At 39.5% G+C, this 16542-nt stretch overlaps 1 protein-coding gene across 1 annotated transcript in view; it reads left to right on the top strand.

Moving 5' to 3' along the window:
- The window catches only part of MTMR11 (myotubularin related protein 11), a 1184472-nt gene that overhangs the window by 516279 nt on the left and 651651 nt on the right, over positions 1-16542 (top strand). The window contains exon 3 of the mRNA XM_044079897.1: positions 4390-4529. Coding sequence (XP_043935832.1) covers positions 4390-4529 — 140 coding nt within the window. The remainder of the gene's footprint in view (positions 1-4389; positions 4530-16542) is intronic.

Genomic DNA, 16542 nt, shown 5'->3' with positions numbered 1-16542 from the left:
GGGCTGGTTTTGCTACTGCAGTCTTGCAGGGCCTTATAGCTGGTCCTAATGCTATTTAAATTCCTCCTCCCATCCTTAGCTTTGGCAATCTACCCAAATGTGATGACTGCAACAGTGAAACATGAAGAACATAGTACAGTTGTGTACACTTACCATAAATGTAGATGTTAGAGTGTATTCACTGTTGCAGTCCTGGTTACCCTCCCTCCAGCTCCCTATCTTTTTTGGCTATGCCTCTATTCCTTTTTCACTATGCTTAAAAGCTTTTTGGTGTATTTGCTTTTTTGTTGGAGGTATAACCTTGTGTATGTATATATGTATATATATATATATATATATATATATATATATATATATATATATATATATATATATATATATATATATATATATTTTTTTTTTTTTTTTTAATTGCTTCCCATTAGGGGGGGCAACAGTGAATACACTCGAACATCTACATTTATGGTAAGTGTACACAACTGTACTTTTGGTTTTATTTGCATTTAGTGCCAGTTGGTTAGACTGCATCCAGGTTTCTGTTTTGGAGAAGGCTAGCTGGGTTTTTTTGCTAGGAGCTCAGAGGGGGAGAAGGCTGAGCAGATGATTGTTGAGTAATCTGCATATTGGATGATGAGTCTGGGATGGATTGGTGAAAGTTGTTAATAAATAGGTTGAAGACAAGAGGGCCAAGAACAGAACCTTGTGGGACACCTGTGGGTGTGGGAAGCAAGGGGGCAGATTGAAGTTTTCCATTGGACAGCTTGTTGGTGGTTGGACAAGTAGCTGGAAAACCAGGTGATGGTGGTGGCAGAGAGGTGTAGGGTGAAGAGATGGGATATAAGTAAGGTGTGTGCGATGGTTTCAAAGGCCTTTGACAGATCTAGGAATAGTGCGGATACGAACTTCCCCGAGTCACGTTCAAAGTTTATTTTTTCAAGAAAGGAAAGAAGGGCAGTCATGGTGCTGTGAACAGAGCAGAAGCCGTGTTGGGTAGGGGAAAGGAGATTGTTTAGTGTTAGGTGTGCCATGAGCTGTGCTTGTATAGTTTTCTCTAGTATTTTAGAAAGAGGGGAAAGGATGGCAATAGGCCTGAAGTTGGTGGTATAAGTATTTTTGCCACCTATGTGGGGGAGGGGTGGTGATGTAAGCATGGCGCCAGATAGAAGGGATGTATGATTCTTGTATGGATCTATTTATAAGAATAGAGATGGAATAGGTAATGCTGTCTGCAGATTGTTTGAGAAAGGTGAGTGGAAGGTTGTCGGGTGCATTGCGACAGGGTTTGAGTTTGAGGAGAAGTCTTTTTATAGTGCTTATGGGGCTGGGCTTGAGGCAAAAGGATGTGGAGGAAGGTTGATGGTGGGGTGGTGGTTGGGGTAGGAGGGGGTGATGGTGGAGGGGGGGTGGGAAAGGAGGCTGATAGTTTAGCTATGCAGTCTATGAAGAATGACTTGAACTATCTGGCTGTTTCAAGGTTGGAGAAGTTGTGGTCTGGGCAGGGGTTTTCTTTGTTGCCAGGATGCAGCATAGATGAGATAGAGTCCCAGAATTGTTTGGAATGATTTTGTGTTGATTTTTAAAACACCATAGTGGGAGTTAATTTAAACCTAATATTCAGGGTTTTTTTTTTTTATCTTGGTTCTGGCCTGTTTTATAAGTGAATGAAAATCTGTTGAAACATACTCTGTTGTGTTAACTAGTTAAGTAAAGGAGGACGTTAAAAATTTTCAGACATTTTGCTAAGTTTTGATGAAGTTTTCAAGCCAGCAAAACGTAAGACTGAATCATGATCCTGATCCAGAAGGTGTGTGTTTCAAATCTGATAAAGTTTCCAAAATGGTAAAAGACAAAATATGGCTACTGTATTTGGAAATAGTAAAAATAGGGTGTTGAAATTACTGAATTGAAGATAAAATGTAGATATCAAGTTCAGACAAACATTTGCATCAGTAAGTATTGGGAATAGCCCCTGTGTTTGACAGTAGACATATTTTTTTTGTAACTCCATTCCTCTTCTATCGTTTACTTCTTTTACTGTCCACACTGTAGTTGTAGCTGTATTATAGCTGTTGATGGTGCAACTTTTTGGCATATATCTTCCTTAAGTTTGATAATTTATACAATTTTTCATATTTATTGATGTTGCTCCTATATTCGCCATCCACTTTGTCCTTGTCCTTCCTTTAGACTCTGCAGCAAGGTGTAGAGAAGATGAGAACAACCCAGTGTCAAGGGAAAAGGCTCTTTGGCCATCTTTTAATACCCAAGCTGTACACCCCACATACAGTGGCGTACAAGGAGTTAAGGTTTGTGTGCACATACTACCAGGTGAACATTCCCACTGCATATGATCCACTTGTAATGCCTTCAGATTCTTCCTCCCCAACTATAGCCTTCCTTCCACCAGTGAAAAACAACCCTATACCTTACCCTGTGAAAAAGAGACTTGGTAGAGTGACTCAGTCCGCCCTGTAGCCCTCACCTCCACAGTAATGAACTGCTTTGAAAGGCTGGTCAAGGAAGCCATAACATCTGGGCTGCCTGCTGATCTTGACCCTCTGCAGTTTGCTTACTAAGTAAACCACTCTATGGCAGTTGCCTTCTCACTAGCACTCCATCTATCGCTGAAGCAACTTGAGAATAAAAGCACCTACGTGTGACTTCAGCTCTGCTTTTAACATGGTTATCCCTCTTCATCTGGTAATGAAGCTACTCCAACTAGGTGTCAACACACCACTTTGTAACTGGATTCTTGACTTTCTCACAGACATACCTCAAAGTGTGCGCAGGAAATAACTCGTCAGGAAGAATCACTCTTAACACTGGAGTCCCACAAGGATGTGTACTGAGTCCATTGCTTTTCACCCTGTTAACACATGATTGTACAGCCAGGTACAGTACAAACCACATCATCAAATTTGCTGATGACACAGTGATGGTGAGCCTCATTGGTAGTGACAATGAAATAGCATATAGAGATGAGGTGGAACAACTGATTACCTGGTGTGGAAATAACTTACCACTAAACGTAAACAAGACAAGAGTGATAATGTGGACTACTGGAAAAATCACAAGGAACATTCTCCCCTCACCATAAACCACATTGATGAGGACTTGTCTTGGATCACAGATGCAAATGCCATAGTCAAGAAAGTGCACCAGAGATTGCACTTTTTAAGAAGGCTGAGGAGAGTGAATCTCCCATTTGACATTTCTCACTACTTTCTACAGAGGCACTATAGAAAGCATCCTGACAAACAACCTTGTAGTATGGTATGGAAGTTGCTGTACCTCTGAATGCAAATCCCTTCAGAGAGTGGTGAAGACAGCTGAGAGGATAAGACCGCCTTACCACCTATCCATGACTTGTATTTATCCAGCTGTTTCATCAGGGCCCGGGGAAGACTGCACTCACCCTGCTGACAGACTGTTCCTGCATCTATCACCCAGAAAGTGCTTCTGAGTCATACATTGCAGAACTGTGAGATTCAGGAACAGCTTTTTCGTAATGTCATCAGGCTGCTGAACTCTAGTAACCACTACGCTCCACGATGGCCATCTGGGTCAGTAGAAACTATAGAAGCTGGTCTCAAATTGTGTATTAACCTAGTTACCAGTCTCATCTAATACTTAGTCCAATATTCACCATGACCGTAACTTATAGGCCTTCTAGGACAGCAGCAATGCAATAAAATATCTCTTCTTTCAGTGCAATACATGTTGTGAATTCATAAATTAATCATAATGCAATACTCTATGGTCCATACTGCAATACTCTAATGTTCACATTGTGATACTTAAATGTCTCTTTCTGTGCAATCTTCAATGCAGTGTCTTAACCAAATACCTGTGCAATACTAAAGTCTCATGCAAGGAAGTGTTCACTTCGAAAAGTGTTAAAATGTGTTTCTAATTATGTGCAATATTAGTCTATATGCATGTCTGTGATGTAATCGGTAGGTGTTATATGTGTAAATGTTTGTGAAAGTAGGCCTATATGTTGTCTGCACATTGAATTCGGAGACATGGAATTTCGTTTAGTTTTTGCACTGTGATTTCTGAGAATAAAGTTTACTTTGACTTCAGTCTCCCCTCCCTCCCACTGGCCCTTTGGTATTTGTCTCATTGCTCAAAGTTGTGTTTCAATGTCAGACAGGAACTCTCCATTCTGCTGTACCTCTTATCGAATGTTATGACTGTAGCAGGATTTGCAGTCTTTGTTGTCTTTTAAGCTACCCATTTACATTATGATGTGCCACATCTGCAAGATTAATTTGCATCACATCCAAGACTATTAGCTTTCAGAATGTACAGCATCAAGGTTAATGTCTGCTAGATTTTGTCATATGGATAGTAAATAATGAATGTCATTTTTTGCTCCATGCACAGGGGAGTATATCAAACAAGCTGCCACCCATGTGAAGAAGTATGTGCCATCTAGATGTGGAAAGACCTTCATCTGGGGATCCTTGTTCTGTACCAACTTTAGGATCTCCTTTGTGCCACAAGTGAAGGGACACAACACGGAGGTAAGATGCACTGATCTACAGTTGTGGAGAATGTGTAAAATGAAAGGGGTCTAACATATTGAAACAGTGGTTCCCTACATGGTTTAGCTGCTCAGCCTGCTATTCTTTATCACCATCTTGAGAAGGGGTCAAGTGAGATCATCATTTTAGCTGTGCGTCTTTTACTGTTCAGTGCAAGTATGACACTGCATTTCTCTTTCCAGAAGGTAATACATTTGAACCTTTTCTAGGGATTGAAACCCTTGAGACATTGGAGTAATGAGGCAGACTCTGTCTTTAAGTCTAAGTTTACATTATTTATCAGTCAGTTGGCAAGTGGCTTCTATAAAAGAGACCACTTTTGCTTTCTGTCCCTTTTTTTCTGAGCTTTGAGCAGTATTGCTGTATATTTTTTCCTTTTGTAGGATTCATGGTTTTTGGAAATTTGAGTTGAGCTGAAGAAATGAGTCCGTTTCAGTACTGCATACAAGTTTAAGATTTAACATCTGAACCTAAAACACTGTTCTCTGCTGTCACCTACTGCTGATAAAATTAATAATGATCCACAGATGCTCATAAACTGAGGAAGTAAAATGTGATGCTGTATCGTCATTGTGTGTCTGCATTTTTTGCATTTTCTTGTATTTTGGTACGTATTCTTGTGTTGTAACTTTTGTCAGATGATCTGCAGTAGATTAGCCAACTCACATGTAAAATAGAGAACTAATGTTCTTCTTCTTCTTTCGGCTTTTCCCGGTTAGGGATCGCCACAGCGGAACTCCGGTCCGCTAATGATTGGCAGTAGATTTTTACGTTGCCAGCTTGACACCCAACCTTCAACGAAGGCACCCCCATTCACGCATGTCTTTCGAACACCACTCGACCACGGGGGGGGGGGGGGCATGAAGACTCCACACAGAAGGCGGTCCAGCCGAGAATCGAACGGGAGAACCTCCTGCTGTGAGGCAACAAAGCTACCGCTGCACAACCACAGCTAGAATAGAGAACTAATGCTAGGGATTAAAAAGTGTATTTTGTTTTTCATAATCTGAAGGAAATACCACTGCAGTGTCTATAGTTGATGTATTAAGGGATCAATACTTTATATTAACATCTTTAAGTATGAAGTTCATTTACAAAAGCTGCATGCAAGGTGTGTAGCAGACATAACATTAACTGATAAGAAGGAAGTTGAAGCAACAGATTTAAGGGAGTGTGCAGTATAGATAGAATTGTTTTTGGTTTTCCAGAGTACAGAGCAGAATCTGTAACTCAGAAGTAGGGTGTAGCAACTATAATACCAGTGCAGTAACAGAGAAGCCTGGGTGCACTATGTTGCCTTGGCCATCAAAGTACAGTTGCATTACAGGTGTGTAAAGGCATCAATGGTGGGAAATATCTGTAAGTGAATGTGGGAGCTACAGATATAAAACTATTGCAGTACACTAGACTTTGCAGCTGATTAATATTGTAATATTAATAAAATTTTTTTTATTGTATTTAAGACACTACTTGTAATGTGTGACACCCACGTGTTTGTGTGTTTACTCTTTCAGAAGTATATTTGAGAAATGTTCTGATGTTGGTTTGTGGCTGTGAGAGTCTGTAATAAACTCCACCCTGCCCATTGACCTAATAGTGAGAGTCTTCTAGACATTTTGTCCATCTAGTGTGTTCTTGAGAAACAGAATCTCAGAAATCACTTGCAGATGCATGTTAGATGAAACATGTTTGCCTTAATTACTTGCAATATTGAAGAAGGTATCTGTATAGCATTTTATATTTAGTTAGTGATACTCTCAAATGGGGTATTTTCTAAATTTCTGGCGATGTACTTTTTTGAAAAGACATAGATTACAATGAGGGCAGTTTAAGGAGCAAAAAAATAGTATATTGTCTCTACAGCAAGCAAAAATGGTGGACCTAAGTGTAAGTTTACATAATCTGTACATCCATATCTATGCTGAGCAGTGATTACGTTATTGGTGATGATAGAAGCTTAATTTTCTTATCCACAAGGAGCAGCAAATATATGATGAAGAAGTTTCTCCTGGAGTAAATGAATCCAAGGACAAAGGATGCACAGTAACAAGGGGACACAGACTGAATTTGGGAGTTGATAGTTAAGGGGCAACATGTGAAAGTACTTTTTGCACTGAGTGTAAGTAAATCAAGCAACATTCCAGAAGTAGTATACTAAAAAAGAACCCCATAGTTTAGAAATTGCTAGAACATAAGACTACAACTTTGTTAGCTTAGCCATTATGCAGATAAATGGATAATCTGGTAGGTCAACTAATTATTATCAGCCATCAAGACATCATTATAATCCTGTTCGTCATTCCACACCATCCTTCACATTACAAATCTCATGTCTTTCTGTTTCTCTCCACCCCAGACTTTTAAAATAATTTTTCTTGCATATACATAACATTTCAGTTTAGCTTTTGAAGACCGTTCCTTTCTGAATTACTACTTTGTGTCCAACATCATGTCCTGATCCTCATAAACAGATTTTTTTTCAATGCCAGATTTCTCAAATTCCAGAATTTCCTTGGTTTTGACATGTTGTAATATTCTGCCCTGATGCATATAACGAAAGTAAATTTTTTTTCTGATTCTTCTTACATTATAGTCCACTGTGTCCTGTTACTCCTGACAGTTTTGAAATCCTTCACTCTCTTGGTGATCAGCACAATTGCTATGTGTGAAGTACTGTCCAAAATGGATCTTGAATTTAGGCCTTGTGTTTTTGATACTACATTCACAAGAAAAAAAAATTGCTGAAATTTGTTTATCAAAGGATTAACATTTATATCTAGCCAATCTATATGTATATTTTTTTGAAAAGTTCTTCTTGCACCTTGGCTTGTGATGATCCATGCGACTGTTATTGGTTAGAGTCCATACAAAACATATTGTTGTAATCTTAATTCAGTCATCCTTTAGGATATGAAAAGTAGCACTTGTGTGGATTGTGTGTCACAGAGGGAATGTGGATGAAATCAGAGTGTGAAATCTAAGTTTACATTGATAATGCAGTACCATGTTTCAGCTGCCTGTTTTAGCATGCGGGGGGTGGTGCTGCGGTAGCGTTGTCATCTGACAGTAAGGCGTTGTCCTGTTCAATTCTCAACTATAGCGTCTTCTGTGTGGAGACATGCGTGAATGGGCGTACCTTCGTTGAAGATTGTGCGTCAGGGCCGGCAACTCGGCACGTAAAAATCTACTGCCAATCATTAGCTGACCTGAGTTCCGTTGTGGCAACCCCGAACCGGGAAAAGCCGAAAGACACAACATTTTGGAATATGTGAAAACCAGGCCATCACTGAAAATGGGTTACTCTCTTATTTGGACTGTTCTGTGGTCATGGCACAGTATTTTTGTCAAGCCAGGTCATTAACCTCTTAAATGTTATTTTTTACACCCTTGAAATGGTTTTTAATTTTGGAAAATTATATTGGCACCGCTTGTTTAAATGCCAACAGCTAGAGATTTTCTGCTTTTAGACTTCTTCACTTCTGTTTTAGAAAATGGAGAAGTCTCTTGTTGGATGAGAGGTAAAATTTGAGTCAGGAACTTACCCATATAATTGTTGTCAAGATTCCCTACCTTTAATTACTTGCATCATATGTATGCAGGTGTGCATTTCTTCTCTCTGTCTTAAAAAATGCTCCCTGTGCTGTTCTAAGAAATGGTGGTACTTCACTTTGTTAACCAAGTTCTGATTTGGAAGCCATGGCTCACTGAGTTAGACAGTCATTCAAAGGGGCTAGATAAAATGGCATACTGTTCTTAAGAGAGAAATAAGTGTCTTATTGTGTGTTATATGCTATGAGCTCTGCAGTCTAATTTACCCAGTCACTGTATTAGAAAACTCGACCAATCTTGGAGAGCAAATACTGTATAACCTCTGAGACAGCCACGTGCAACACAGTACTCCTGGCTGCAGTCTACTGCGTTTGGAACTGTGAACAGATATACCTTTTTCAAAGAAAGAGAGAGTAAAACAATACCAACAGTTGTAACAAAATCAGTTCTTATAAAGACCAGCATTTCCATCTATTTGTCTAAACCACGTTTAGAATTTTTTGTCTTCTTACTTTGCAAAATTAAAATATTGAGCTCAGAAAAGAAATTGTATGGCATTAGTGAGGAAATGCCATCCTATCTTAACTAAAACTTTATTTTCCACCAATTTTGTATCATTCAGATACTAAAATTTGTGCATTTTACACACAGTGAGTTCTTGAACATTGCAAACGCAATGCCAAACAAAATCTAAAAATATGATATGTTGTCAAGGTCTACTAGCTGTAATACCTGACAAGGGTGGGAGTCGCAGATTATTTGCTTCCTCCTTACATGTATATTTGATCTGTGTGGCTTCACCCGTAGGCTCAAATCTGGTTGTTCAGGAGTAAATCCCTGCATACTTTCCACTATTGGCAAGATATTAGAGGCATAGCAAAATCAGTAAAGTTGTTGCAGTTACCTCCCCCTTTGGTTTTGAAAGTGATTGCTTCACTTTATGCAATAGTACTGGATATTCAACATTTAGATCACTTTTTTTCAGCAGCTTAAACTGTGTGGATCCTACCCCCCACCCCCGTGACAGGCTAGCTTTCAAAGCTTAAGGGCATCATCCACTAAAAGGGTGTTCCAATATAATAGCAGTTAGAGCTTCAAAAGAGTCAGAGATTTTTGCCACTAAAGACTCTTTCAGCTGGCCCAGTAGACCTGTTAGTCGGCTAGAAAACTTTTTAGCTAGGTAGACAAATCCTTGTAGGGGAAAAAAACCTTCCACTAAAATTATTCTCCCTAGACAGACTTGTGTTTTTCTGAATAAAATGTTATGTTTGCTAGACAAAAAATTAATGTTTTGGGACTGTTATTGCATTTCTAATGGGGTTTGTAGGTAATGCGTTTGTGAACTTTATGTAAAATTACAGGTATTGTAGGTTTGTGTAGTTGGGGCTGGATGTTGTGCTTGTGCGGGACTGTCAGTGGTTTACTTACATCAGTACTACTACTTCTCTATTTATCTTTTACTATCTCGTCCAAGCTCCACTATCCTCACTTGTGTTCTCACTCTCAAATAACCTATAAAGCAACTACCCATTTCCATGGTTCTACCTTTTCCTATCCAGAAGAGGAAGAAAGTTGTTATGGAATCTTAGGATGTCAGTCTGGCTTCTGTTATGCCTCACCCACTGGTAGGCGACTCTGCTGTGGTCAATCTTGGTTCCCGAGACTCCTCATCTTTTCCTCTGGTCCCTCTAGTGTTAAACCTACAGCCACCAAGGACCATGGGATAACCACAACCTCTGCAGCTGTGGGGATGCTTTTAGCAAACAAGGGTGAACTACTCATATCAGTCTCAGGAGAGGGGGCAGTTGAAGATTCTGCACTTATCCACAATAGGTAACCTGAGTATGGGATGAATATGCCTACAGTAGGTCCTTCTTTTTCATGGAGTTTCCCCAGGAAGAGTGAATACAGTGAGGAAATCTTGTCCGGTCCTATTTCTATTTCTGTGGATAGGCAGTACTTTCTTGGATTTGTTGGGGGGCTCATTCCTGCTACCTTCTACTTCAAGCAAGAAAGGGAAAGGCTTTCCCTCTCTTTCTGACTTTGATCTTCAGTCAGGTTATTAGTCTTTGCAGGAGGATGGTTGTACTTCAGGAATTTCTTGTCTGTCTGAACAGTCTGATTCTGAGAACATTATGGCTTCAGATTTCCCTGTTGAAAAATTATCCTTTTCTGAGACTATCTAAGATGAGATAGGTTTTTCAGTGGGAGCCTAGTGAAATTCCTTCTGCACAGAAAATGTGGTATTGCAGTTGGATATGCCTAAATCTATAGCATTTCTTCCTGTTTTGCTTGCCGTAGGGAGTGTTTTTTTTTCTTCTTTGCTGTTTTCCCTAAAGGCGTTCATAACAACACAGTTATTCCTGGTAATTTCGGGATCTCTACTATTGGGAAAGACACTCTGACGATGAACAAAATGTTGCAGCAATTTAGCCTGGCCCAAATAATACAGACTCTTATTTGAATCAGTACAAAAACTGTCTGTAGCTCTGCACTTGACCCAATAATAACCAACATATAAAGTAGGTGCCTTCACAATGAAATACTCCGTAGAGCTCTGAGTGACCACTTACCAGTTAAATCCATTTAGTCATTCAGAACATCTAAACACCTCCTCAAGTAACTGAAGGAAGATTTTTCCGTAATAATAAGCTACAAAATTGTAGCACCTTACTCAGTGTTATAGAATGGACTCCCCTGTATGCCACATCTTAGCCCATCTGTTTTTTTTAGAATTTGTCAACACAAAACTGATCACAGTTCAGGATATCCTGTACCTTTACAAAAAGAAGGCATAGATCACACTGGTGTCTGTGGCTGTCAGTGGATATAAACACAAAATTAAAGCCAGAGATTCAGCCTAGAAGAACTGGAAAATGAATCCAAACAGTACAGTGTTAACGCCAGAGATGTCATAGTTTAAGGAAAGAAAGAAGACTTGCAATTGTTACTGCAAAAGCCCAGTAACTTAGACAAAACAGGAAGCAAACTGATTTTGACCCAATCAGTTCTGGAAAGAAATAAAATACTTAACAGGGATGTTAAATAACTCTTCATCTACCAACAAATGAACCTTTGATTAATATTGAATCATTCCACCTTTGCTAATGATTATGCTTGCTGTTTGCATTCCACCATAACTGACATAACTAAAACCTTTCCAACAATTTACTTCCCCACCAATGAAGAGCAAGAACATTCATCCCCTGATCTATGCCCTTAGCCTTTTATGCAGTAACCTTTCACTTCTCTGAAATTGGAGTAAAACAAGCCAAATCCCTATTTCTCAAACTCAACAATTCAGGATCTAGATCTAGCAATCTTCATCCTGCCTTCCTAAGGCTTGCAGCTGAAAAAATCCTTAAACCCCTTACTCATATATTTAAGCTCTCTCTCACTTCAGGCAGTGTCCCACCAGAATTCAAATACACAGTTATAGTCCCTCTACCTAAAGTCATTTCTAATGGGATGAAAGATTATAGACCTATTTCTACCCTGTGCCCTATTACCAAAATATTTGAAAACTCTACACAAGCAACTGCTTATAACATGCCTTAGCTGTTCATGTGCTGTGATGCACAGCATTGCTTTCGCAATGTCAGTACCTTTACTGCCCCGGTAGTGGTCACTGATACCATTTATTACAACCTGAATGAGGGGCTTATGACTGCAGGTCTCTTTGTTTACATGACAAGGACTTTTAAAACAGTCAACCATACCCTTATAAACAAAATCAAAAAAATTAAACTTTGAAGATAACCCTTATGCTGGTTTTGCATCTATCTAAAAGACAGAACCTTCCAAGTCCATAGCAGTTTCTCATCCTGTACTTATGATAAACTTAATACAAGTGTATCTCTAGGGTCTATGTTAGGTCCTCTTCTCTTCTGTCTCTTTGTTAATAATCTCCCCTAGAATGATCAAACTTTAAATTAATAATGTATGCAGATGATATGATGTTCCTGCAATCCGGTACTAGCCACTCTTGACCTGCAAACCAAGTTACAGGACTTTTTCACTCCGTTATGCACATGGTCCACTACAAACAAACTTTTAACCCTAAGAACACCAATATTATGGTCTTTTCCTCAGCCAAGAAATTACCCACTATTCCTCCTATTCTCTTAACAGATCTTAATGGGAACAGAATACCTAAAGTCACTGAACAGAGGTACCTAGGCCTTATATGTATTTATTTAATTTTATCACTTTTGGGTTAGTAATAAGATTGGCTTGGCTTTGTTCTCAAACCTTCCTGAAAATGTTAAAATTTACATTTTAAACGTTCCCTTGTACAAGGACATGCTGTTTGGCCTTTCTGCAGCTGAGTTGCTCAAGAAGTGTGATGAAAGGCAAAAGCTAATGTAAGGAGTGACTCAAATAGTTCAACAATTATTTTTTAAAGCAAGTAAAAATATCCCTTCTCCTGCTCCCTTTTTCAGTAAGCAATTTATGCAGCAAGGAGCTGTTAAACTGGAGTTTAAAAGCAATGGCAAATAGGCTCCAAAAAGAAAAGAAAGCATCTAAAAATCAGGGGCAGTCCTCCCATTTAGTGCGACTGTTTGCCTGTTTGGGCTCTCTCCACCCCCATCCTGGCAACCTGTCTGTATCCCTGGGGCCTTAATCTTCCATTATGGTATCAGAATGTGACAGATAAATGGGTTTTAAATGTAATTCAGCAGGGATACACTTGCAAGTGGAAATCCCTACCCATGTTCAAGTGGATTCTTCCTTGCCTTGTGAACCAGGAGTCTTTGTTTCCTCCTATTCTGCATCAGATGCTTGCTCAGGGAGAAATAGAAGCAGTGCCTCTTGCCAGATGAGCAAAGGCTTTTATTAAAAGATTTTTGTGGTACTAAAGAGTGAAGGATCCTGGAGACGTGTGGTGGACCTTTCCATTCCTTTTTGTCAAGATCCCAAAGTTCAAGAAGCTCTCCCCTTCAGTTAATTATTTTATTTATTTTATTGCATTTGTTTACCGGGAAAGTCCACTGGGCCTTGGAGAGCCCATTTTCAGTGGAGGCCTGGGGAGAAAAGCTCCACATGCAAATTAATACAGAACATATAGTTTCAGTTACATAAATGTTTAGAAGCCTATATAGAATAATAATAGGCAAGATTTTAAGATAAGACAGTGTAGTGTACATACATATGTCCCCTTCTGTTGCTTTCATGGTAAAACTAAACATAAAGTATGTTTATCATCAAATTCCCATTACCAAGCTGTACAGATATTTTTATGCTTTTTGGTGCCTGGCTTACATTATCAGTTCTCTGTCTTACCCTTTGGACTTTACACTACACTATGGTTATTCAGAGTGTCTGGTTGCTTATTGTCTTGTCTGTGAAGATCTTTTTCTCCATCATTAGTCTTTAGAGACTGTTCAGAATCTCTTACTCCGTGTGGATTATCCAGCCAACTTCCAAAATACTTTTCTCTCTATTTTTAGAGAGTTATATTCCTGGAATGTCTGATAGATTATGTCCTGGGAAGAGCCTTTCTTCCTCCAGACAAAGCTGAGATGTTGTAACAACTCTTCCTGTGTTTCTCCACTCAAAGCCAAGTTTCTGCAAGAGAGGTTCTCAGGATATTGGGGTACAAGGCATCATTGATTCTTATGCGTATCATGGCCAAACTCAGTATGAGAAACAGACAGTGGTACCTCAAGTCTGGTGTCAACATTTTCACCCTTTATCTTTTCAGACCCATTTTGGGGGATTTGTAGGAAGAGAGAATCTTTGGTGGGTAGACCAGGTGCTTTGCAATCCAGGTCTTTCATTCTTGCTTCTGGTCATGCCTCCAGGTTGTCACAACAGATGCTTCAGACCAGGAAGGGAAGCAGTTTCCAAAGGGGTGAAAGTACATGCTCTGTAGAACCCTGCCAAGATGAAGAAGCACATAAAAACTTGATAGGTATTGTCAGTGATAAATGCTTTGAAAGCCTTAAATCACCTCTGGTCCCTAGGACCTCTGCAAGTTTATGCAGACAGCACTACAATGATGTGGTACATAAACAAGGGGGTGCCAGATCATAACCTCTTTTCAGAAGTACTGTTATAGCCTGGGTTATGATAAGTCAGCTCAATTTCTGTGCAGGCGTCTTACATTCTATCGGAAGAAAACTTGGATGCAGACAAGCTAAACGGGACTGGCCTTCACAAATGGAAACTTCATCCTAGAGTCTTTAAAGAATTGATCCAGCTGTAGAGGCCATCAAAAGTAGGCATGTTTACCTCCAAAATCTGCTCTAGGACCCCTTGCAAACAGGGCAGGTGGATGGATCCCTTTTCATTCCCACCAATAAGAATATTCCTGTGTGTACTTTTCCACCCTTTCCGCTGATATCTAGAGCTCTTCTGAAGATCCAGAAGGACTCCACAAAAATAGTGTTGGTGACACGCCCATTCATGCTCGCACCTACCTGCACGTCTTTAGTGTCACTCAACCGTGGGGAGGACATGTAGACTCCACACAGAAGGTGTTCCAGTTGAGAATCGAACGGGAGAACATCTTGCTGTGAGGCGACAATGCTAACCGCTGCACCACCACGGCCCTATTTGCAGCAGTTACTAAAAGAGGTGAAAAAACTGCTACTTTCTTAGGTTATAAGATGGAATTTTAGCTAATGGTTTGGCAGCTAGAGCTGGGAAGGTTTGTGAATGTAAAGCAAAAGGTCAATTTTTTGATTAATGGATAACAACTTGATTGTGCCTGTCATGTGGCAGTGATATTCAAGTCTATGTGATAGGGTAGTAGACCTACATATTTTTTAGATACGTTTTGTAGTGCTCTTTCTTAATGTGCTCAGACTTTGTAATGAATTCCTGCAGTGGATGGTTGGACAGGTATACTGCAGAGTTTGAAGCTGATATATAACATGTTTTTATATGCAGAATGTGTTTCTAATGAGCAGTGGTGCTTCGGAAGTAGATATTAAGATGTCTGAAACAGATACTGGGCTTAGTGCAGAGCACACGTTTTGAGTGTCTAATGATAATAGTGGGAACCTAATACTAGCAACATGTATTTCAAGGAGTGACTCAGAACAGATTTATAATGCATGGAAAGATTACCTTGTAAATGGAAATGTCTTTTCACAAAGTTTCAATGTTTGATGAAACATTTATAAGAAGACTCAAACTGTTTGGAAATATAGTGCAACACTGGTACCACAATGCTTGCAAACCACAAGAAAGAATAAGTAGGTAGCACTTGGGAGGGAATTGAAATTCCCAGTTATTTCAGTAACTGATCTAAAATGGTTTTATTTCTTCTTTACATACAGATGTGTATCTCAAAGGAATGGAAAGTGCAAATCACTTTCTTAGAAATGACCCCATCTAAAAAAGGCATCAAGCATGCATGATTACAAAAACGTAAGATAACTTTATTAGAGGTGTCCAGGTATGCTGTTGATAGATATATTTTTGTAACATTTAGACAGGAAAAAAAAGACACTGCCATAGGGCATCACTGAGAAAAGAAATTCATTTACCCTCCCAGTGCAGTAGCACAGAAGTTGATAATATTACTTTTGAGGCCTAAGCCTGCTGCATATAAAATGTGAATGGCTTTGCTGTGCACCCCCACACACACACACACACGAAAAAACTATTTCCTCATGTTGCATCAACTACATTTTCAGTGTAATGTCCACTTGATGACTTTTATCGTTCAGTAAGGCAGTGTAGATTCTATAGATAAAGGCTCTAAACCAGAAACTTTATTTTTTCTTTAAATTAGTAGATCAGTTTAATTCTGCATGAACATTATACACCCAACATAAAATAAAGAAGGGGTGGGAAATAAATTTTATGTAATGTACCATTCTTTTATCTCTTAAAAATGTTCTTGCATCACTGCCTTTAGTAGTGATAAAAGTGGTAAAAATAGACCAGACATTTAGAGGGAAACGAGGCTTACTAAAGTTTTGTTACAAGCAATTAAATATGCAGTTTTATAGGTTCATAGGTTCATACTAGGCTATCTGCCCAAGGGCATTTATAAGCCTAGCCATAGTTTTGTGGCTTACGCCACCCCTTAGTTTGGAGAAACTATGCCCATTATTTAGCTGTGCCTCTGTCGAGCAGTGACACTGAGGTAACCCCTGGGGTGTATCTGCGATCTCCCATCCATTGGTCAAGATTCCTCTTGAACAAGGCCAGCGAGGTGCTCTGCCTCACATAAACCGGGATTTTGTTCCACAGCATAGGGAGTCTTTGGGTGATGAATCTATCCCTCCAGCACGTCCTATTAATAACCGTGTCGAGGTTTAAGTCACCCGCCCTTGTGGCTCTGAGGGATCTAGATTTTTTGAGATGAAGCATATTCATCAAATCTGGGTTTGACATGGCCTTGTATGTCAGGCATAGGTCACCTCTGAGTAAGCGGTACGCAACTGAATGTAACTGGAGTTCTTTCAGTCGTGCAGCATAAGACAGA

This window comes from Protopterus annectens, chromosome 8.part0 (genome assembly GCF_019279795.1).
Source record: "Protopterus annectens isolate FY-2018-M chromosome 8.part0, PAN1.0, whole genome shotgun sequence".
In the NCBI taxonomy this organism is placed as follows: domain Eukaryota; kingdom Metazoa; phylum Chordata; order Ceratodontiformes; family Protopteridae; genus Protopterus; species Protopterus annectens.
This window is presented reverse-complemented; position numbering and strand designations above follow the sequence as displayed.